This window comes from Rhinoraja longicauda, chromosome 7 (genome assembly GCF_053455715.1).
Source record: "Rhinoraja longicauda isolate Sanriku21f chromosome 7, sRhiLon1.1, whole genome shotgun sequence".
NCBI lineage: Eukaryota > Metazoa > Chordata > Chondrichthyes > Rajiformes > Arhynchobatidae > Rhinoraja > Rhinoraja longicauda.
Genome location: NC_135959.1, coordinates 15135528 through 15160985, shown reverse-complemented (window position 1 = coordinate 15160985; position 25458 = coordinate 15135528). Strand labels below are relative to the sequence as shown.

At 44.3% G+C, this 25458-nt stretch overlaps 1 protein-coding gene across 1 annotated transcript; it reads left to right on the top strand.

Moving 5' to 3' along the window:
• Positions 1–1786: 1786 nt before the first annotated feature.
• On the top strand, positions 1787–25299 carry LOC144595475 (dicarboxylate carrier UCP2-like). The gene is made up of 8 exons (XM_078402992.1): positions 1787–1873; positions 8261–8322; positions 9567–9759; positions 16444–16645; positions 17952–18149; positions 19104–19205; positions 19896–20076; positions 22931–25299. The coding sequence occupies exons 3-8, from the start codon at positions 9634–9636 to the stop codon at positions 23040–23042; spliced, it is 921 nt and encodes a 306-aa protein (XP_078259118.1). The 5' UTR covers positions 1787–1873; positions 8261–8322; positions 9567–9633; the 3' UTR covers positions 23043–25299.
• Positions 25300–25458: the final 159 nt, after the last annotated feature.

The following is a 25458-nucleotide window of genomic DNA, read 5'->3' as shown; positions in this document are numbered from 1 at the left end:
CGGTGGCCAGTGCCATCTTCTTCGCTGCCGTGTGCTGGGGCAGCAGGGCGAAGGCCTTGGACGCCAATAGGATTAACAAACTCATCACGAAGGTTGGCTGCGGAGCATCTTGGACAATACAGCTCATCTCCTCCATGACTGGTCACTGGTCAACCTGAGGAGCACCTTCAGCAACGGACTGGTTCCACCAAGATGCAATACAGAACGCCTCAGGAGCAGGGCCGTTTTTACAGCATTATGGGCCCCCGGGCAAAGCAGTGTACTGGGGCCCCTACCGTTACTCTCCCCCACCCCCCTTTCCCTACCAGCCCCCCCCCCCCCCCCCCCCCCCGTCGTGCCGGCGAAAAGCACTTACCGAAAAGCACTTAGCGATGGACTTAGGGTGCTACATTGTTGCGAAAAGCACTTACAGATCGCTGTGAGAAGCACTTAGGGACTGAAAATGTTGCGAAAAAAGCACTTATTGAACCTACATTTTTAAAGTAGTATTTATTTATTGCAAGTTACTTAACATACACAGATCAGCATGGGGCCCCTATGCTCGTGGGGCCCCGGGCAAGTGCCCATCAGGCCCATGCATTAAGACGGCCCTGCTCAGGAGATCCTTCTTCCCTGTGACTATCAAACTGTACAACTCCTCCTCCCCCTTCTGTCCTGGGGTAGACTGACTCCCCCCCCCCCTCCCTCCCCAATCTTTGCACATCCCCAACCCTTCCACTGGCCACTTTAATTTCATGTTTCATGTATCGTGTTGTGTTTTATGACCAATTCCCCTCCTAGTAAATAAAGTTCAATCTATCGTATATCTATCGGCTGCAGGGCGAGCCGCACCCAGTTGGCTTTGACTATTGGTTGGTGAAGCACCCGATTAAATCCTAGCCTTGCAAGTGAAATATTTGCATGTCTCTGCCCCAACAGCTGATTAAAAAAACCCAACATTTGTGCCCGTCAACAGAAACATAATATGGCAGGCCACACCGGCAACGATCAGATCACCACCATGTGCTCAAAACAAACTTGTTTTGTTTTAAAGGAGAGGATGAAACTGGTGGAATAGGAATTTTAAACGCACAACTTGTTAGCGTCCATTCACAACCAGCATTGATATTGCACATAATGGCAACAAATATATCAAACGACACGAGAATCGATTATCATCGGAAATGTGTCATTTGGGTGAGTGAGGCCACTTAAAAGGCAGAATCAAATGCCATTTTAAATAAAAAAAACACTAAGAATAGAAGAGAGTAGTTAGTAATGACATCGATGGTTGAGTTTAAGATGCTTCCAGCGTTTATTCCCACTACACGAGCGTAAACAAAATTCACACCCTGTGCAGACATGCCTACTTCTGACTCGTACTAACCATGTTCCATATACATGAGATATTAAGGAATAGAACTCTACGGAACAGAAACAACACGAGTCATTCTAAGTAGAAACGGAAAGGCAGGCACAATGTGCTGGGTTGACTCAGCGGGTCAGGCAGCATCTCTGGAGAAAAGGAATAGGTGACTTTCTTTGGGTATTTGAAGCGATAGACGGGGATGGCTGGGAGTACCTCGGCAGTCAACATTCTCTGCGATGGGACTCGTGTCCCATGTTAATGTTTACAAGCATTTGATACGTTGTCCCTGCTGTTGACTCATGCTGTGTCGTTGGAGTGTGCGAGATTCCGATCCCGGACAGTGAGTTACCAAGATGAATGTATCTATTCCCTAACCAATGAGCAGCGATCTCCCTGCATAAATACAGACCGGCACAGGCGTTGCAACTATTCGGAGTAAGTTGGGGCAGAGTGGACGAGAATGCAAGCTCGTTGGAGAAGCTTGGTGTCAACGTTTCATTTGCTAGATTTTCTATAGTGCATCAGGTAGGAACATTGATTTCGCTTACTTTTCTTTATTCATTTTAGCTGAATTGCATAAGCGACTAACTCAATATTTTTGCATTAAATTAACCCCATTTACCATAAGAAACGCAGGTGGATGTGAAATGGCATCTGATACGTTCTTGCACTGTAAATGGGTCTCAGCATTGACCCAGTATCTCAGCACTCTCGATACTTTGAGCAGTTGGAGAAAAGAAGGAAAACGTTGGAAACACTCCTGGGATCGAGTTCGAGATGTTTCCAGTCGATGATCCGAGAAATCCTTGAGACAGAGGTGGGTGGAGGGACCAGAGCAGTCTTACAGTGGATAGACATAAGGTGCTGGCTGGAGTAACGCAGCGGGTCCGGCAGCAACATGACTAGTCTGAAGAAAGTTTCCAACCCGAAACGTCACCCATCCCTTCTCTCCAGAGATGCTGCCTGACCCGCTGAGTTACTCCAGCACATTGTGCCCATCTTCGGTATAAACCAGCATCTGCAGATGCTTCCTACACACTGGTGGAATGGGATCGGAGGGAGACTCAACGCCACGAGTAGTGGTGGTGCTGTTTGAGAGAGGGTGGCACTTGTATGTCCCCTGACTGCGAGCGATACAAGGTGGAACATAGAGCACAGAACAGTACTGCACAATGTTTGTACTGGACATGATACCAAATTAAACCCGATCTCATCTACCTGTACATGATCCATATCCCTCTACCCCCTGCACTCCATGTGCCTATCCAAAAGCCTCTTGAACGCCACTATGGTATCTGCCTCCCCACAACCCCTGGCAATATGTTCTAGATCCCCACTACTCTCTGTGTAAAAAGGACTTGCTCCACACGACTCCATTAAACTTTCCCCCTCTCACCTTATAGCTATTCCCTCTAGTGATGGATATTTCCAACGTGCGAAAAAGGTTCTGACTGTCTACCCTATCTACACCTCTCATAATTGTATATACTTCTATCAAGTCTCCCCTCAACCTCCAACGTTCCAGAGAAAACAATCCAAGTCTATCCAATCTCTCCCTGAAGCTGATACCCTCTAAACCAGGCAGCATTCTGGTAAACAATAGACAATCTATATACTAAAACTCTCGTTTGTTTGTTTGTTTGTTTGTTCCTGAACTACAGCCAAAACATTACACGATAGCGTGACAATTTTAGGCCCACCTTACTCACCGCCGCCCCTTTGGTGCTAATGGAAGAGGTTTCATTGAAGTTGGCGTTATATTTTAAAAGTTATTTACATTTTAAAGTTTAAATCTGTCTCCTAGGGAGGGAGGATAAGGGGGGTTGAGTGGGATGGTGAGGGGGATGGTGGGAGGGAAGGGGGAAGGGGAGGGGGGTGTAGGGGAAGGGGAGGGGGAGGAGAGGGGAGGGGAAGAGGGGGGAGGAGAGGGTGCTGCACCAATGCAGGAGAGGTTTGGGCTCAACGGGTCCACTTGGTCTAGTAGACAATAGACAATAGGTGCAGTAGGAGGCCATTCGGCCCTTCGAGTCAGCACCGCCATTCAATGTGATTATGGCTGATCATTCAGAATCAGTACCCCATTCCGGCCCTCTCCCCATACCCCCAGACTCCGCTGTCATTAAGAGTATCTAACTCTCTTGAAAGCATCCAGAGAATTGGCCTCCACTGCCTTCTGAGGCAGAAAATTCCACAGATTTACAACTCTCTGAGTGAAAATGTTTTTCCTCGTCTCCATTCTAAATGGCCTACCCCTTATTCTTAAACTGTGGCCCCTGGTTCTGGACTCCCCCAACATTGGGAACATGTTACCAGCCTCTAGCGTGTCCAATCCCTTAATAATCTTATATGTTTCAATAAGATCCCCTCTCATCCTTCTAAATTCCAGTGTATACAAGCCCAGTTGCTCCAGTCTTTCATCATATGTCAGTCCCGCCATCCCGAGAATTAACCTAGTGAACCTATGCTGCAGTCCCTCAATAGCAAGAATGTCCTTCCTCAAATTAGGAGACCAAAACTGCACACAATACTCCAGGTGTGGTCTCACCAGGGCCCCTGCCGAAGGTGTGGTCTCACTAGGGCCCCTTCAACTGCAGAAGGACCTCCTTGTTCCGATACTCAACTCCTCTTGTTATGAAGACCAACATGCGATTAGCTACATCTTACTGAAATAAATTTTAAAAAGGCTGCTTATCTGAAATAGTTCATGTCGTTGAGTTTCGAGTGCTGTAATGCACCAAGTTGGATGTTGTTTCATGAGTTAATATTGAGTTTTGTTGTAGTGGTGCCGGAGGTCAAAGGGTGGTCAGGGTGGATGGAAGATTGAAACCAATTCATTCTAATCTACAGTTGGGGCATGGTGGTGCAGCGGTAGAGGTGCTGCCTTACAGCGCCAGAAACCCAGGTTCGATTCTGACTATGGGTGCTGTCTGTACGGAGTTTGCATGTTCTCTCCGTGAGCACCCGGGTTTTCTCCGGGTGCTCCGGTTTCCTCCCACATTCCAAAGATATACAGGTTTGTAGGTTAAATGTGTAGAGTCTGAAGAAGGGTCTCGACCCGAATCGTCACCCATTCCTTCTCTCCCGAGATGCTGCCTGGCTCGCTGAGTTACTCCAGCATTTTGTGTCTACCTCAGGTTTGTAGGTTAATTGGCTTGGGTAAAAGTGTAAATTGACCCCAGTGTGTAGGATAGTCTAGTGTAAGGGAATCGCCGGTCCGCGCAGACTTGGTGGAACAAAGTGCCTGTTTCAACGCTGTATCTCTAAACTAAACTAAACTAAACTAAACTAAACAAAACAAAACATATATTTGGTTTTCTTCAGGTCAATCCTTGCTTCTCATCTCTCCCTCCATGAGTAGTCTTTTAGTGCCCGCCACAACTCCACCAACTGTGAAGTCCTATCATTCATGCCTGTCACTTGCCTGTATTATTGGGATGGCCAGTGGTAGATTCATGAATGCAGTCATGCAGCTGGTGGGTACTAGATCCAACTGAGAACCAGCTAAGGTTCTGGCTTCTCATTGTGATGTTTATAAATCCAAGGTGGGGTAAGGTTATTTCCTTGAGGTTATTTTGTGGTGTGCATACTATAATCATTGTAATCATTTCCTTGAGGTTATTTTGTGGTGTGCATACTATAATCATTGTGGAACTAATGTTTCCAACTGGAGGGTATGCGTCTCTGGGCACCTTCTTATATTTAAAACAACGCAGAAGGAAGCAATTCATCCCATTGGCTCCATACCAGCTCCCAGCTAAGCAATCCCAATACCTACATTTTCTCCCCCTCCTTATTTCCCCTATCCTTTGCAACTTATTTTCTCACACATGCCTATCAACTCTCTGATTCTTTTTTGACATTTACTTACACTAAATGCAGGTTTCCTGTAGCCAATTAACCAATTGGCACACCACTAGGCTGTGGGAGGAAACGGGAGCACCTTGTTTGAGCACACACAGTCATGGCGAGAACATGCAAAGTTCACATAGAAAGTTCACAGGAAAGGTTATAATCGATCCAGAGTCACTGGAGTGTGTGGCAGCAGCTTTTATGTGAATGATCTGGATGTGGCATGATCAGTGAGGTCACAGGATGACACTAAGGTTAGTGGAGTTGTGACCAGGGCGAGGATAGTCTTGAGCTGTAGGATGATATTGATGTGATGGTGAAATGGGGTGAGAAATGGCAGGTGGAGTTTCATGCAGATAAATGTGAGGTGGTTCTTTTTGGGAGTACCGATGAGGGCGTGGCATATACCAAGAATAGTAAGGTCATAGGGAGTATCGAGCAACGGAGTGACCTTGGTCAGTAAGTCCAAAGATCCTTTAAGGTGGCAGCGCAGATTGATAACTTGGGATTCTGACACTATTAGTCAGGGTATTGAATCCAAGAGCAGTGAAGCTATGTTCCAACCTTATAAAACATTGGTCAGACCTCAACTGGAGTACTGTAGAGGAGATTCACTAGGTTGTTGCCTGGGACGGAGCATTGTTGTTGTGAGGAGAGACTGTCGAGGCTGTCTGGAGGAGATTAAGAGGGGACATGCTTGAAATTATGAGTTGTATAGAAAGGGTGGACCAGGAAGCTTCTCCGCTTGTCAGAAGTGAATAAAATGAGAGAACATAGATTTTGGATAAAGAGTTAAAAATTTAGAGATCTAAGGGGGACCCTTTCCACCCAGAGACCCTGCAGTCCTTACCTGCATTGCCAGAGAGGCAGGTGAAAGTAGAGTTGCTGACAGTATTTCTCTGGACAGGCACAAACTGCCTTGGCAGAGAAGCTTACTGGCCAAGTGCTGAAAGATGCGATTAATAGGGATGTTGCTCCCTGTACACGGTGGGCTGAATAGACAATAGACAATAGTCAATAGGTGCAGGAGTAGGCCATTCGGCCCTTCGAGCCAGCACCACCATTCAATGCGATCATGGCTGATCATTCTCAATCAGTACCCCGTTCCTGCCTTCTCCCCAAACCCCCTGACTCCGCTATCCTTAAGAGCTCTATCTAGCTCTCTCTTGAATGCATTCAGAGAACTGGCCTCCACTGCCTTCTGAGGCAGAGAATTCCACAGATTTACAACTCTCTGACTGAAAACGTTTTTCCTCATCTCCGTTCTAAATGGCCTACCCCTTATTCTTAAACTGTGGCCCCTGGTTCTGGACTCCCCCAACATTGGGAACATGTTTCCTGCCTCTAACGTGTCCAACCCCTTAATAATCTTATATGTTTCGATAAGATCCTCTCTCATCCTTCGAAATTCCAGTGTATACAAGCCTAGTCGATCCAGTCTTTCAACATATGACAGTCCCGCCATTCCGGGAATTAACCTAGTAAACCTACGCTGCCAGCCCTCAATAGCAAGAATATCCTTCCTCAAATTTGGAGACCAAAACTGCACACAGTACTCACTAGGGCCCTGTACAACTGCAGAAGGACCTCTTTGCTCCTATACTCAACTCCATTGGCTTTCTTCACTGCCTGCTGTACCTGCATGCTTCCTTTCAGTGACTGAAGCACTAGGACACCCAGATCTCGTTGTATGTCCCTTTTTCCTAACTTGACACCATTCAGATAATAATCTGCCTTCCTATTCTTACCACCAAAGTGGATAACCTCACAGTTATCCACATTAAACTGCATCTGCCATGCATCCGCCCACTCACACAACCTGTTTCTCTACTGTATGACACAATGTGCAGCCCTTGCTTGCGAAATCTGCGGCATCGGGATAGATGTAGCCTGAAGTCAAACGCCTGGGATATCTTTTAACAGATTTGAAAGAACCAGCAAACAAAATAAGGATAGGTTACGATCTGGCCTATAACGTCGTTTGTGTTCCAGGGTGGGCTGTAGTTCTGGAGTGTTTGATAGGACTTATTATTGAATTACAAACTCGGCTGCAGCTTAGAGTGGTGAAGGTGTGGAATTCTCTGCCTCAGAAGGCAGTGGAGGCCAGTTCGTTGGATGCTTTCAAGAGAGAGCTGGATAGAGCTCTTAAGGATAGCGGAGTGAGGGGGTATGGGGAGAAGGCAGGAACGGGGTACTGATTGAGAGTGATCAGCCATGATCGCATTGAATGGCGGTGCTGGCTCGAAGGGCTGAATGGCCTACTCCTGCACCTATTGTCTATTGTCTATTGTCTAGAGGGAGGAGATTGATGGGATCGACAAGCAGGCCGTTTGGGACAATCTAAATTATTTCTGTTTTCGATTGGCCACTGTACGCTCCCATCACAGTGACTCTCAGTACTTGGATCAAGATATCTCCCTTTGCTATGAGGATGCATGCCCCTGGGATAGGGAAACTGATCTCCATCCACGGCAAGGTGTCTTGGAACTTAAATGTCAGATGGGCCTTGTCTCAGTCGTTTGGAGTAAAGTCTGGTTTGGTACACCTCAGGGCATGGCTCAGTGATGACTTGGAGCTTGTCCCTGCACATAATTGAGGATGGCCTTGCTTCAGCAAAGGTTAAACAATTTCCCTGTTGACCGTGCGTTGGCTTCACTCCACTGGGGAGCTTGATGGAGATGAGGTGCAATATTGAGATTGAGGATTACAACATCGCCAGACTGCCTTGACCTTGGCCTGCACTGGGACTGTGGTGGACCAGCCAGTTGGAGTCATGCCATTGGGTGGCAGACATAGAATAGAGATGGGTTTCTGAGTGGAGTCTAATTCTGACAAGGTGATTTACATACCTCTCATTTGACAGCAACAAAGTACTTTCGGGTGGATTTTTCCTGGCATTGTTGCACAATGAAAATCATGCCCATTGCTGTTCTTGATGGACAGAATTCACACTGACCTGGGTAGCAGCTCTCTTCCACAGGAATGCAGAGGGCTTAGGTGATGATCTTGCCTTTGGCAGACAATAGACAATCCCTCTGATTTTTACATTCCCCTTTCTTGCAGTTGGTCACGATTGCAGCATCTCAGAGGTCTCCTGACAAAATCTCCTCCAAATTCACTGAAAGGTAAGTTGTAGATGTCAGGAGTTGTTCTTTGCACAGGGGACAGTGGATCTTTGGAATAGACCAGCCTCTGATGTGTGGAGAATGACTCTCTAGTGCTTTAAGCAGGAGCTCTAGCTATTATTCATGAGGATGCACATCACTTCTTATTGAAAGGCATTGGGGGCCAGATGGTTGCCTGGACTAATGACAATTGTGTAGATAATAGACAATAGGTGCAGGAGTAGGCCATTCAGCCCTTCGAGCCAGCACCGCCATTCAATGCGATCATGGCTGATCACTCTCAATCAGTACCCCGTTCCTGCCTTCTCCCCATACCCCCTCACTCCGCTATCCTTAAGAGCTCTATCCAGCTCTCTCTTGAAAGCATCCAACGAACTGGCCTCCACTGCCTTCTGAGGCAGAGAATTCCACACCTTCACCACTCTCTGACTGAAAAAGTTCTTCTTCATCTCTGTTCTAAATGGCCTACCCCTTATTCTTAAACTGTGGCCCCTTGTTCTGGACTCCCCCAACATTGGGAACATGTTTCCTGCCTCTAATGTGTCTAATCCCCTAATTATCTTATGTTTCAATAAGATCCCCCCTCATCCTTCTAAATTCCAGTGTATACAAGCCCAATCGCTCCAGCCTTTCAACATACGACAGTCCCGCCATTCCAATAATTAACCTAGTGAACCTACGCTGCACGCCCTCCATAGCAAGAATATCCTTCCTCAAATTTGGAGACCAAAACTGCACACAGTACTCCAGGTGCGGTCTCACCAGGGCCCGGTACAACTGTAGAAGGACCTCTTTGCTCCTATACTCAACTCCTCTTGTTATGAAGGCCAACATTCCATTGGCTTTCTTCACTGCCTGCTGTACCTGCATGCTTCCTTTCATTGACTGATGCACTAGGACACCCAGATCTCGTTGAACTCCCCCTCCTCCTAACTTGACACCATTCAGAAAGAAAGAAGAAAGAGTTTCCCAGACATTTTATCCCAATACTCCTGCATATTTTTCGCTGGTTAATTCTCTCTCTAGTTCTGGATGGGTGAGGAGTTTTCACAACTGGTAATATTGTGCTTTAAAAGATTTGTAGGTGAGCAGAATGAGTGGACTCCAGTGATAATGAACTTGGCAACTACTGGTCCTTGCAATCTATTCTGGCCATACTTTAAAAGCTCTGCTGGATTTTTTTATCCCTCTTGAGGAGAAAATAAAACAAGGTGTTCAGTATCCTTCATTTTACTTTCTTGCAGGTTTGATTGAAGAATGGTGAATGTGCAAGATTGTTCACGTCCCAGTCACCTGTAGAAAAGACTGAATATGGTTGGATTAAAGCCCCTGGATGTCCCTCCAACATCTAGTATAAAAATAGTTGGTGCCGGAACAGCAGCTTGCATTGCCGATCTCATTACATTCCCTCTTGATACGACCAAAGTGAGATTACAGGTAAATGTTTTGCTTATATTGATGAATATATCTCCTGTTATTTCTCGTGACTATCACCATGGCATTGTTGGGCAGTATACTTCCTAATTGGATAAAGATATCTGTGTCTAAATTGCTACAGCATCAGCACTTTGTTTTTGATGTACGATGTTCACCTTGCAACCGGTGGAATAATATGGATCAATCGGGAAGCTTCCTTAAGAAGGACCTTCCTACCTGGAGCGCAGGAGGATGAACGGTGATCTCACAGAGGTGTACAAAATCATGAGAGGAATAGATCGGGTAAACGCACAGATTTTCTTTTTGCCCAGGTTAGGGGAATCGAGAACCAGAGGACATAGGTTTAAGGTGAGGGGGGAAAGATTTAATAGGAACCTGAGGGATAACCTTTTTACACAAAGGGTGGTGGGTCTATGGAACAAGCTGCCGGAGGAGGGAGTTGAGGCAGGTACTATTGCAACGTTTAAGAAACATTTAGACAGGTACATGAACAGGATAGGTTTAGAGGGATATGGGCTAAACGCAGGTAGGTGGAACTAGTGTAGATGGGACATCTGTGGGCAAGTTGGGCCGAAGGATTCATTTCCATGCAGTACAAGTCTATGAGTATTAATAAATAGGACCATAAATAGGGCCTGAGCCAGTTCTTCCATTCAATAAGATCATGGCTGATCTGACTTGCCTGACTGCCAATTGCACAAAAAAGCTCAACATATTCATGGAGCCAACTACTTAGGCAAAGAACTCCGAGGATTCCCAACCTTCTGAGAGACAAAATGTATTCCTGTTCTTCTCTAATAGATTTTTGATAAGTACAGGTGTCAGAGGTTACGAGGAGAAGCAGGAGAATGGGGTTAGGAGGGAGAGATAGATCAGCCATGCTTGACTGGTGGAGTAACTTGATGGGCTGAATGGCCTAATTCTACTCCTATCCCTTATGATCAAAGATAATAGAGCAGAGCAAGATAGACCACTCGACCCTAAAAACCGTAGTATGTCATGGCGCCATTTTAGAGGCAGAAACTTGCAGAAACATTTAGAAAGAAAAATAACAAAAATCTGTGAATTGATAGATGAGATATATTCTGCAGTTTTATGGTATCATCACACGTACTATTCCCCCAAAACACTGATTACACTGCGAGAGGCATAGCGAACGGCGGGTTTTGCCTACTAAAATGCTGGACATTACGCTCCTTTGCGTGCTACACTTCAGTATAGGCGATTTTGACGAAGTGGTTCATCTTGCACCTCTAGTATCTTTGCTTATGATCTAATGAGCTTATGATCGATCACATTCTTAAACAACGCCTCCTTATTCTACATTCCTGGAGGTATCTATTCATGTATGGTCAGTTATACATTTCAACTTTCACTGGTACAGCATGAATCTAGAATGTGCCAAGCTGCTCTACATGAAAATGCTTTAAAAAAAAAATCAACAGCAAGCCAAAGAGGGCAAATGCTGGAAATGCTCAGCAGGTCAGCCAGCAAAGTGCAGGGAGGGGAACAGATACTGTACAAATGTTAACAAATGGAGCACCTCAGCGGGTCAGGCAGCTTCTGTGGAGACAGAGGGATAGTCAACATTTTAGGTAACGACCCTGCTTGAATCCTGATGCAGAGTTCTGACTCAAAACATCGACCATCTATCTACCTCCACAGAAGCTGCCTGCTTGAGTTGCCACACCCGGCCGTGTTTACGCTCAATACCATACATGTGTAGAAGTGCCCGGTATATCGGAATGATCCGAACGAGAAAGTGAATTACTTTCATCTGGAATCTTTTAATGGACCTCTTGTAGTATGGTGTTGCTGATACAAATAATGGGTTAATCAACCTCTAAAAATGGGGAGGTTTTTTCTCTTTCACTTCTCGTGAAGATAGAAGTTGGTGGTTTCCTTAAGAGTGATTGGTGACTGTTGCTGTGTAGGGAGCTTTGTAGATCCCTGTGTGTATATCTGCATGGGAAATTGCACTGCCCTAGCAACCAGCCTAGGTGGGACTTATATTCTCTTTTAATTCCTGTCCCAAAGCAAGTTGAACTTGTTTGGTTGAGATATGATTTCTCTAACTTCAAGTAATCCCAGCCTTTCCTCTCTCTCCATCCCTCCCCCACCCAAGTCGCACCAGCTTCTCGTTCTCACCTAGCAAACAGCTGACAATGCCCTGTTTCCTTTATCATCGTTACTTTTTTGCATATCTTTTATTCATTGTTCTACATACCTCTCTACATCATCATCTATATCTCTCGTTTCCCTTTCCCTTGACTTTCAGTCTAAAGAAGGGTCTTGACCCGAAACGTTACCCATTCCTTCTCTCCAGAGATGCTGCCTGTCCCCCTGAGTTACTCCAGCTTTTTGTGTCAGTCTTCGGTTTAAACCAGCATCTAAGTTCCTTCCTACACACTTGTTTGGTTGAGACGGCCACTGCCTTCTTTGATTATTCCATGTAAGGGGAATGGATCAATTTGTTTACTCTGTACCCTGAGGAAAAGTTAGTATGAAAAAAATTCAGTTCCTCTTTAGTCAATAGAGACTAGGTTAATACTGAATCATCATCATGTGGTTAAAGATTGAGACATCTTTGAAAGGCACCAAAGTACACATGCTCATGCAGATTACCCAGGTTGAAGAAGGATTTAAAGTCTGAGGAAGGGTCCCGACCCAAAACGTTCTCAATCCATGTTCTCCAGAGATGTTGCCTGACCCACTGAGTTACACCAGCACTTTGTGTCTCTTTTTAACCTAGGTTGGCCCTGTGTCTGGTTAGGGTTAGGGTCTGTGGGTCCTATTCCAATATACCTCCATGTTTGAATGGAACAGTATGCATGCTCCAGTTCGGAATCGATGGCACTTAAAGTTGGCTTAGTCTGGAAATAGGACCAATACCATACAGAATCTTCACTGAAGTAAAACTGGTCATTGGTTTGTTTTCCATATCATTGCATATACGTCCAATCAGAATATTCATATACTGGTCTAATTTGGTATTATAATTACTCCGGCCTGTCTAGGTCACATACGAGCCTAATCATAGTTTTGTATTTACTGTCTGGATCTAACAAGGTCACCTCATTTAAAATTGACTTTGGTTGAATTTATCTTTATCTGGTCATAGTCCTTTAGACCCATCACTACTTTCTGTCGAGCCAAAAGATATGCACTTCTGTCTATAACTAATACCTAACTCTTATCTTCCCAAAGCTGGCATGTTTTCTTAAAGCTAGGATTTTACTCCATTGTGATCGATGGCTGTTGTGTGTGTGCCTTGCTTCTGTATGAGGTTGGGGTAGCATTAGGTTGGGACTTCCAGCATTTCCTTTCTGTTGAAAGCCAGTGCACTGTTTGGAGATCTATCTTTTCTGTCAGCCCAGATCTTCAAAACAACAGAGGCCCTGTGGATGGGAGATCCTAATTGACTGATCGGACTCACATCTGTAGGGATGCTGAATTTTTTAGCACTCCATGCCAACTTCTCAAAATGCTCTATGTATGCTCAAAATACTCAAGATATGTCAACTTTGAAAAAGTTCTCCTCTCCAACGGGAGTTCAGCAACATCCTCTCTTTCTGCTCCCTCTCTGTGATTTCTACTGCTCTCTGGCTCCACAGCCATGTTTTAACTTGGCAAGCTACCACTGCCACGTATGTTTCTTCAGCGCTTGCCTGAGCCTCCATCTTGTGCCTCATGGTTTCCAATTCCATTATGGACTCCACCCTTCGGGGGCGGCACGATGGCACAACAGTAGATTTGCTTTACAGCACCATAGACCTGGGTTTGATGTTGACTATGGGTGCTGTCTGTACGGAACTTGTACGTTCTCCCCGTGATCGTGTGTAGTTTCCCCGGGTGCTCCGGTTTCCTCCCACATTCCAAATTCGTGCAGGTTTGTAGGTTAATTAGCTTCAGTAAAAATTGTAAATTGTCCCTAGTGTGTGGTGTGTGTTAGTGTAACAGGGATCGCTGGTCGGCATGAATTTGGTGGGCCGAAGGGTCTGTTTCCGCACTGTAACAAAACTTCCTGAGATTGTCTGTTGCTGGCCCTGTTTTTTACTGGCCTTCTCGATCTTTCAGTCTGAAGAAGGCTTCCGACCTGAAAGTCACCTATACCTTTTCTGCAGAGATGCTGCCTGACCTGCTGAGTTACTCCAGCATTTTGTGTCTATCTTCGATTTAAACTAGCATCTGCAGTTCCTTCCTACTAGAAATGCATCTCTACCAACATGTGATTTGCAAACTCTCTGCAGTAAACCTGCCAACAATCAGGTTGCAATTGGTGCCACTTAGATTATTGCATGTCATTCAGTTTTGCAGTGACTGCCTGCAGCTTTACCTGTATCTGGCATCAGATATTTTACTATCTGTGGCCTCGCACTTACCCAGCACATTGTCCCAGGAAAGAATCAGAGAAGGGCTTGTCAGCACTTGCCATACGATTGATGTATGTTTCTAGTGAGTCTAGAAGATTTCTAACGCATGTGTTCAGGCATGAAAGTTGTTTATGGATCACTGACATTTAGTTTTAGTTTAGCGACACAGCGTAGACCGACCAACAAGTTCTATCCCACACTCTAGGAACAATTTATAGAAGCCAATTAACCTACAAACCTGCACATCTTTGGAATGGTCACGTGTGGCGGCGCCCAACGGCTGCGGCTCGCTGGCAGTCTGTTTGTCCTGTGTCCTTTTTTTGTTTGTGTGCTGGTGTTGGGGTGTTTTGTTTTTGGTTGTGGGGGGGGGGGGGGAATCTTTTTTTTTTTAGGTCTCTTCCTCGGGGCGAGGCTTGGCCGCGGGGCCTTCCATCGCCCAGTGCGGCGCGACCGCGGGACTGAACAGTGCCCGGTGCGGCTCGGCCGCGGGGCCTTCCATCGCCCGGTGCGGCGCGGCCACGGGACTGAACAGCGCCTGGTGCGGCCGCGGGGCCTTCCATTGCCCAGTGCGGCGAGGCCACGGGACTGAACAGCGCCCGGCGAGGCTCGGCTGCGGGACTTTCCATCGCCCAGTGCGGCTCGGCCGCGTGGAATTTCCATCTCCTTGAGGGGGCTGTGCGGGTCGGTCGCCTCGGTAGGGGTCGAGTTGTCTGTACGTGGGAGGGGCATGGGGGAAGAGAGAGGGGAAGTTTTTGGCCTCCATCACAGTGAGGGGGTGTTTGGAGTCACTGTGATGGATGTTTGTGTTGGGGTTGTGTCTTGTGTTTTTTGTACTGCTGGCTAAGTAATCTCGTTCGGAACGAATGACAAATAAAGCTATTTTGGATTTGGATTTTGGTAGGAAACTGGCGAACCCGGAGAAAACCATGCGGTCACAGGGAGAACTTGCAAACTCTAGTCAGGATCGAACCCGGATATCTGGCGCTATAAGGTGGCCACTCTGCCACTGCGCCACCGTGCCATTTGATGAAGTCTCAAGAAATAGCCAAACTATAAAAGTGAAGAGAAAAGTGGAAAACTATAAAAGTGAAGAGAATTGAAAAGAAAAAAATACAGATCGAAATATTCTTCAACCTGATCATTGCTTTTGTCCTGCAGTTGACTTGAGAGAAGTATGTCTGCTATGCTCATCTGGCATGGTGCAGTCTCTGTTTGCAGTTTGCATCCGATCAGATCAAGACAAGTCAAGAGTGTTTATCATCATATGTCCCGAAACGGAACAAAGAAATTCATACCTCTTCCGGTCGGTTGTCATTGAGACATGTAGCCTTACTCTTCTTGGGCACTGATAATATTGATGCCCTTTTAAAGAAGGCTTCAAAGAGGAATTTCTGGAGGGGAATTGCAATAGATATGAAAATCATTCCTTTTGTTTTACGTTCTCTGCAGGATTCTAGAAAGAATAGTGGTTATGTGCTGCAAGCGGAGAAGGTTGTAAATTTGGGGCAACAAACAATTTGCTGGAGGAACTCAGTGGGTCAAGCAGCATCTGTGGGGTGGAAAAAACAATGGATTGAGAGTGGAGAGAGGCAGAATAAAGAGAAGAGGGAGTGTGATTCGGGAGTCAGTGGGTGATTGGTGAACTGTAGATGGGCAAATCATGTGTCATGATGCTCCAGATTTTAATAAGGAATCCATTTATATTGGCTTACACTGAACCAATGTCAACAAGATATATCCCTGTTCTACATTCCAGCACGTGTCCTGTGCGTTATTAAAAATATCCATATCCGGCTTTGTTTAAATTTAATGTGAAAAGGCCCTGGATTGTGATATGGAATCTGGTCCTTGTGCGTGTGGGTCTGAAGAAGAATCCTGACTCAAAACGTCACCTATTCCTTTTCTCCAGAGATGCTGCCTGACCCGCTGAGTTACTCCAGCACTTTGTGTCTATCCTCTGTGCATAAAATCCCACGCACCACTGTTCTAATCTGGAAGCCTGGATTCTTCGACAGCTAACTTCTATTATCACTCATTTGATATTTTTTATCTCTGTGCCAATTTTCTAATAACAATTCTGTTAATTAAATTATTATCATTTTTCTAATAATTGCATTAATTAACTTATTATTAATGTCATCTTATACAATAATAAATGTATTAATTAACATAGTAGGCTGAAATGTTTCCCAAGGCAATTGGCTAATTTGTAATTGAAATGATAACAGATTAAGATGATAGGCTATGGTTCTACTAAATAACATTGAGAATTGATCAATCAAAATTAAATCCTGTTTATTATGATGCACAGATTCAAGGGGAATCTGCGAACCGTGTGAATGCTCTGAAGTACAGAGGGGTACTTGGTACGATAGCTACAATTGTGAAGACTGAAGGAGTGAGAAGTCTCTACAATGGCTTAGTAGCTGGTCTTCAACGTCAGATGAGTTTCGCATCTGTGCGCATTGGCCTTTATGATTCTGTTAAAGCGTTCTACTCCAATGGATCTGACAGTAAGTATCCATCGCAGGTGTGTGCACCGTATCTCCATATCCATTGTAAGATGTATATCAAACATTAGTACATGAAGGATTGTAACAGATTTCAGGAAGGCCAAGTAGAAAATGGGCAGATATTTGGTAATGAGACGAATGCAAAAAAGCATTGAAGTCATTCAGGAGGTTGGGGGCTGGGAGATGGAATGAAGACAAAACTATATAGTGTAGTTTTAAAGGAAGAAAGGAACCTTGGGTCCTTGGATTACACAAACAATTTTGGAATAGATTGACAAAATGAGATGGTACAAAGTGCTGGAGAGGTTAAGCAGCATATCTGCAGGATATGGATAGATGACATTTCAGGTCGGGACCTTTCTTGTCTGTGTTACCTGATGAGTTACACCAACACTTTGTGTTCTACACTTTAAAGATGCTGCCTGACCTGCTCAGTTATTCCAGCATTTTGTATTCAACGAGTCTGAAGGAGGATCACGACCTGAAACGTTCGTTGCCTTTCCACATCCTCCAGAAATGCTGCCTGACCCACTGAGTTACTCCAGCACTTTGTGTTCTGCACAAGATTCCAGCATCTGCAATTGCTTGTGTCTCCATATTAATATGGCAGTTAGACAAATGTGATCATTGGCATTTAGAGATATGAATGATTCACGAGGAAAAAATGTTTATGGTGAATGTTTGTAAAAGACCTCCACTATTTTTCTTCGTTCTGGGCATCAACTGTGCGGAAGGATTTAGAAACACTGGCAAAAGTAGATTTTTCACAGCAAGGTATTTGTGTCGAAGGAAGTAGGGATTAGAGCAGACGAACCAATAATAGTTTGATCAGTGTTCAGAAAGTTTGGATGTTTTTGCATAACAAGAACTAGCATATCTGAGATGACAGATAAGAGCTCAGAGAGAAAATATGGTGTGTTTTTTAATTAAGCAGCGATTTGTGGATTCCAGTTCCTGAAATGGTGGTGGTGGTGTGCAAAGTAGAACTGATGTGTTTTTTGAAAGAATGAAAAAGTGTGGGGTTATCGAGAAAATGGAAAGTTTGGATATATGTTACAATGAGCTGAAAAAGAGCCGAGTGGTCTGGGCCATATATTCAGTAATTCCAGGTCATTGCAGAGGACTTGCCTTCTACACAAACAGTCCTAAATTCACCCCCCACTATCCACCTGCCCTGTCTCGACAACTTTCAAATACCTTTTCTCATGATCTCGCTGGTTCAATCTTGGTTCAACAGTTTCAGCCTCAACCTTTGACATGAAGGGAACAAAGAGGAATTAAGAATTTGCCCATTTCTCTCTTCCAGATGTCTCCATTGGTTGTCGACTGCTCGCTGGATGTACAACTGGAGCCATGGCAGTCACGTTGGCACAGCCGACAGATGTGGTGAAAGTAAGGTTCCAAGCACAGGCAAACATAACTGGCATGGCTAAACGCTACAGTGGGACATTAAATGCCTACAGAACAATTGCCAAAGAAGAAGGATTTAAAGGATTATGGAAAGGTCTGTGAAGATCTCAATCTGTGATGATGAATTGAATTTTGTTGCATGGCTAGCCTGGAACAATTGGTTCATACTTAGAAATCCCTTCTTTGGGGAGCAATAATTGGTGTATGTAAACTAATCAACGCAGTTCAGAAAGTGAATGAATCCCACTTTTTTGAAGTGAAATTTTGCTGTGTTCTTTCCCAGAAGAAACCATGGAAAAGTAGATGGGATAAAATATTCAGGCTGAATAAGCTGTTGGGACATAACTTAGCTTGTATACAACATCCTCCTCGGTTAAATGTGTAACAAAGTGCAGAGCTTTTAATTCTTCATTCACAAATTGAAATGCTTCTTGAAGATAAAGCCTCTTGATCTTTTAGACTTTAGTGATACAGCGTGGAAAAAGGCCCTACGGCCGAACGAGTCCATGCCAACCAACGTACACCTCATGCACTAGCACTACCCTACACACTAGGGAGAATTTACAATTTTTACCAAAGCCAATTAACTTACAAACCTGTACATCTTTGGATTGCGGGAGGAAACTGGAGCACCCAGAGAAAATCCACGCAGGGGAGAGACCCTACAAACTCGTGCACACAGCATCCATAGTCGGGATCCAACCCAGGTCTCTGGTGTTGTAAGGCAGTAACTCTATCGCTGCGCCACTGTGACGCCCACCATTCCTATTTCTCCGATCACTCCTGTTGGGTGCCCTATCACCTCCTCACACCCTGCTAGCTGGTTGCAACTATTCCAAATCTTCGATCCCAATTCTTTTGAACATGGTGTGTATTCTGCTTTTGGTGATCTTTGTATTATAAATAAACTTAAATTTCATAGATTTTGCAGGACCATTAACTTGTAGAGCCAGTTCAATTCAACAATAAACTCATGTTGCGCACAATTTACCAAAAGTGGCTTCAAAGGGCCAATTCACTTTCACTAAAATGTATGTTGGTTTTGCAGGTGCCTTGCCAAATATTGCTCGCAATTCTATCGTGAACTGCGCAGAACTGGTGACCTATGATGTGTTTAAGGATGCATTGTTACAGCATACCCTTATGACTGGTAAGCTTTGCACAATGTAAAAGACGATAGTTCATAAGGTCATAAGTAATAGGAGTAGAATTAGGTCATCCGGTCCATCAAGTCTACTCTGCCATTCAATTATGGCTGATCTATCTCTCCCTCCTAACCCCATTCTCCTGCCTTCTCCCCATAATCTCTGACACTCGTACTAATCAAGAATCGATCTATCTCTGCCATAAAAATATCCACTGACTTGGCCTCCACAACCTTCTGTGGCAAAGAATTCCAGATTCAGCAACCTCTGACGAAAGAAATTTCTCATCTCCTTCCTAAAAGAACATCCTTTAATTCTGAGGCTATGACCTCTAGTCCGAGATTCACCCACTAGTGGAAACATCCTCTCCACATCCACACTTTCCAAGCCTTTCACTATTTTGTATGTTTCAATGAGGTCCCCGCTCATTCTTCTAAACTCCAGCGAGTACAGGCCCAGTGCCAACAAACACTCATCATAGATTAATCTACTCATTCCTGGGATCATACTTGTAAACATCCTCTGGACCCTCTCCAGAGCCAGCACAGAATTGTTCACAATATTCCAAATGCGGCCTTACCAGCGCCTTATAGAGCCTCAACATTACATCCCTCTTTTTATATACAAGCCCTCTTGAAATAAATGCTAGTTATTTGTAGCTGAGAGAAAAATAGTAATTAAGATTTTGATTTCAGATAACCTTCCTTGCCACTTCTGTGCTGCATTTGCGGCTGGATTCTGCACAACCATTGTCGCTTCGCCTGTTGATGTCATCAAGACCAGATACATGAACTCTTCCCCTGGCCAGTACAACAGTGCCATTAATTGTTCCTTAATCATGCTGAGAACAGAAGGCCTAACAGCATTTTACAAAGGGTAACCATTCTGTTTTATCAACATTATGTTTGGTGAAACTGGACAGGGAATCTGGTGTTAGGTCTTCTATTCATTGTTCCACTGATCTGTCAACATTTGGTTGGTTAACAAATTATTACTCTTGTCCTCGACACTAATAATCGGTTAAAAAGAGCAGGCACATTATTGCGACATGCCAATTTCTGCTTCCATTGTTATTGCCCTTCATTTATTGCGCATTACCCTGTTTGCATCCTCCGCTTGATCTCTTCAGAACTTACTCCTGGCTGGTTAACTATACTTCTTAGCTCTTATACCAAGGTTGATGAGTTTATTTTCTCGAGAAGCATCCTACTTCCTCTGTGGAAACCTGTCACCATTTATCTCCAACGAACCTGGCATATAATTGTAGAGTTGTACAGTATGGAAACAGGCCCCTTGGCCCAAATTGTTCAATGGCCCAAGATGCCCCATCTATGTTAGTACCACCTGCCCATATTCATATTCCACTAAACCTTTCCTATCCACCTGTTCGAATGTCTTTTAAAAGTTGTTACCTGCCTAAACTACCTCCTCTGCCAACTCATTCCATATATCCAACACTCTGTGTGAAAAAGATGTCCCTCAGGTGCTATTACATCTTTCCCTTCTCTATCAGATCGCCTCTCAGTCTCCTGTGCTGCAAGAAATAAAGCCCTAGCCTGCCCAACCTCTCCCTTTAGCTCAGGCCCTCAAGTCCTGGCAACATCCATATAAATCTTCTCTGCAATTTTTCCAGCTTAATGACATCTTTCTTAAAGCAGGGTGACCAGAACTGAACATAATATTCCAAATGCAGTCTCACCAATGTCTTGTACAATACTGTAACATAACATCCCAAATTCTTTACTCTAATACCCTGACTGATGAAGGCCAATGTACCGAAAGCTATCTTGACCACCCTATCTACCTTGATACCACATTCAGCGATCTATGTACCTGCACTCCAATATCCCTCTGCTTTAAATCTTTCACTGTGAAGGTTCTGCCTTGGTTTGACTTCCCAAAATGCCAACACCTCACACTTACCTGCATTAAACTCCATAACGCATTCTTCAGCCCATCTTCACTATCTACGATACTACCCACTTTAGTGCTATTACCAAGTCTGAAGAAGGGTCTCGACCCGAAACGTCACTCATTCCTTCTCTCCTGAGATGCTGCCTGACCTGCTGAGTTACTCCAGCATTTTGTGAATAAATATCTTTGATTTGTACCAGCATCTGCAGTTATTTTCTCAGTGTTATTACCAATATTGTTATCCAAGTTCTTGAATATTGTTTTTTACACAGTGCAAGTGTCCCTCTACTTTGGCCGTTTCAGGACACCAGGGAACATGAACCCCTTAATGCCATTGGATTAGCAAACAATAAGTTGCCATCAATTCTATCCTCTTTGTCTTTAGATTGAACTAGGAATTAGGCTAATTGTCAATGATGATCAATACTCTATTGTACCATGGCCATGATGGCCTCTCTATTTCTGTGCTTTCTGTTCTGGGGTTTTGCAGGTTCCACACTATTCTCTCATCCACCACCTCCATATACTCCAATATCACTGAAATGCAGTGATTCTTTTTTTTTCTCTACCGTCTCAGATGACTGGCACTCACTGTGTGACCTAAAAAGATTTAAGGTTATCATTATTGTCACGTGCACCAACGGGAAACAATAATACTCCCCTGCACTGTACTGTAGGGAGACTGTGTGACCATCAAACAGCACAATAATATAAAGACAAGGAACCTCAAACTGCTCTGTGGGGCAACAGATTTCCAACACCAACCCCTCTGCTGCACAGATAAAGACAGGAATACCCCCTGCACTACACTGTGAAATCACAGCCCAGTACAGACCACACAGCCTGTGGACAGAGAGCTTTGCACCAGCCACTCCCAACACTGTAAGGGCACAGACCGCACAAACCACCTCAGGACTGCATGGAGACTGCCCAGTACAGCTCCAGCACTGACAGTAGGGAGATGGACAAAGGGAATCCAACCAGTCCTGCAGGGACACAGATTGGTGTGATCTCAGACTGTAACGCATAGGACTGTAACTCCCTGGGATGGCGGGACTTACATATGAGGAAAGACTGGATAGACTGGGCTTGTACTCGCTGGAATTTAGAAGACTGAGGGGGGATCTTATAGAAACATATAAAATTCTTAAGGGGTTGGAGAGGCTAGATGCGGGAAGATTGTTCCCGGTGTTGGGGGAGTCCAGAACCAGGGGTCACAGCTTAAGGATAAGGGGGAAGTCTTTTAGGACCGAGATGAGAAAACATTTCTTCACACAGTGGTGAGTCTGTGGAATTCTCTGCCACAGAAGGTAGTTGAGGCCAGTTCATTGGCTATATTTCAGAGGGAGTTAGATGTGGCCCTTTTTGCTAAAGGGATCAGGGGGTATGGAGAGATGGCAGGTACAGGCTACTGAGCTGGATGATCAGCCATGATCATATTGAATGGCAGTGCAGGCTCGAAGGGCCGAATGGCCTACTCCTGCACCTATTTTCTATGTTTCATTTTCCCTCCCGTTGGAATTGATTCCCATGAGTTGCTTTTTCAATGTACTTCATTGTCTATCATTCATTCTGCAGAAGCCTACAAACTAAATAAATCTAAGGATTTGGCACCTGCAAGTAGCGAGGTTTGATGGCAAATCTATAACTGTGGTAACGTGATTAATGTGCACAGGGGGAGGGGTCAGGGAAAAATATAGATCATCATAACCTCTGCAACTGCAATGGGGTACCACTGGTGGTTTTATGGTGACTGTAGGACTGTGTAGAATCACTTAAAACAATTGCAAACTAATTTTTCTCCATTTCTCAACAGATTCATTCCCTCCTTCCTGAGACTGGGCTCATGGAACATTGTGATGTTTGTCACCTATGAACAGTTGAAACGTGTAATGATGAGGGGCAAACAGTCCTGGGACTCTCTTTGACATCCTGTACTTATATTTGCAGATTATTTAAACTGAATCCCTTTAAATCGTGTATGGATTTTAAGATCTTTCATCTTTAAAAAAGGATTTGTAATGTGAGCATATCGCAGGTCGATATGACGTACTTTTATCATACTGGGTGATTTTGAACATTGTTTGCATTAAGAGCTTTTGTGTTTTTATATAAGGTGAAAAGATGATTTCTAGAATCTATTTTGAAACTGTGAAGCAAAAGTAATCACATGGCTATAATTTTCATAGGGTTGTATTGCATTGAAACGGGTCCTCATCCCTAGAGCCTGCCATGCTTATCTATATTAGTCACATTTGCCTGCATGAATTCCCCCCTCCTCTCTTATCTCCACCTTGGTTATGCCAGAAGTATCAGTATCCCAGAACATTGTGCTGCCCATTCCTTACCATGTTTCTGTAGTAGCTATAATATCACAATCACTGGAATTTAGAAGGGTGAGAGGGGATCATTTAGAAACATATACAATTCTTAAGGGTTGATGCAGGAAAAATGTTCCCAATTTTGGGGGAGTCCAGAACCAGGGGTCACAGTTTGAGAATAAGGGGAAGGTCATTGAGGACTGAGATGAGGAAAAACATTTTCACTCAGAGAGTTGTCAATCTGTGGAATTCTCTGTCACAGAAGGCAGTGGAGGCCAATTCACTGGATGTTTTCAAGAGAGAGTTAGATTATAGCTCTCAGGGCTAACGGAATCAAGAGATACAGGGAGAATCGTGGTACTAATTTAGGATGATCAGCCATGACCATATTGAATGGCAGTGCTGGCTCAAAGGACCGAATAGCCTACTCCTGCGCCTATTTTCTATGTTTCTTTCCTAAGTGCCAGCATATGCTCTGAGGTCTTTTGCCTTACCAGTGATGCATTTTGTATTAAAATAAATATAGATGAGCCTATCAGCTATCCCATGCTCTCTGTCCTGCCCTTGCCTGGCCTGCCTACTGGGTTTGCTTCTGCTAACTTTTATATTAGATTTAACTTTCTCATTTGTTACTTTACTACTTTGGGTCCCCTCCTCCTGCCAGATTAGTTGAGTTCACCTGCGTAGCACCAGTGAATGTCCTTGCAAGGACATTGATCCTCCTGCTGTCCCTCTTGCATAGGTCACCGCAGCCCAAGAAGAGATGCCAATTGTCCTAGTAGCTAAAGCACTCCAACCTGCATTCACTTTCTTATGTGGCACAGGGAGTAATCCTGAGATTACAACACCTCAAATTGCTGCTTTCTAACCTCCTGCATAACTCCCTATATTTATTTTGTAGGATCCTAATCCCTTTTCCTGCTTAAGCCGATAGTACTAATAAGGACCATGACCGTTGGTTTCTCACTTTCCCCTCTCAGAATGTCTGGTACACACTCTCAAAACATTCTTGACCCTAGTACCAGGGAGGCAACACAACACTCTGGAGACTCACGATCAATTATTTCACCACAAGCAGAATTTTGCCATTTTTAACAGGCATTCTGCTGTGGCGATCAACAATGCACAGTGACGTATTTACTTTCTTATGCGTCTGTGAGGATTTTCTTGAACCATTACAGATATGCTATAGAAAGTATTCTGGCAGGATGCATGGCTGGTATAGCAACCGCTCTGCTCCTGATATTACCCGAACTTGTGAAGACTGGTGAACCCAACCCATCACAAGCTTGCCATTTCCTTCCATGAAGTCAATCTTCACGGTGCATTGCGTCAAGAAAGATGGAATTATTGTCCACCACCCTAGCCTCTTCCCCTTTTCTCTTCCAGCCTCTGGGAGAAGATACAGGAATTTGAAAGCTTGGATGTCCAGACTTAAACATAGCTTCTTCCCCACTGTCACCTGAACATCATCTCTTTCAGGTAGACACAAAATGCTGGTAACTCAGCATGACAGGCAGCATCTCTGGAGAGAAGGAATGGGTAACGTTTTGGGTCGAGACCCTTCTTCAGACTTTCTCTTTCATATCCCCTTTCTAAAGGCGCTGCCACATCCTCTTACTCTTGACTACCTCATTTGGTTATAATTTAATTGCACTTTAGTTCTTTTTTTCTACTTCAGATGGTGCAACAATTTTTGCACCATTCTGCAGTTTTACATTTGTCAGTGCATTTATTGTTGTATTTATCCTTACGATGTATGCTGTTTATGAGCTTCATGCAGTCAAGGAATTTAATTGCACCTTGGTGTATATGGCAAGAAACTAATCTGAATCTGATATATAAATTGAATTATAAGATTTTTAGTCTGGCTTATTTCTCTATCCTGAAAATAATGTCATTTTTGGTGTTAATATATTAATGTTGGTGTAAATTGTAATTGACCTTTTCTTCGTCCCACCCGATTACACCTCATTACAAGTTGGTTCACGTGAAAAGGACTGTCTCATGCAGTGAGATGATA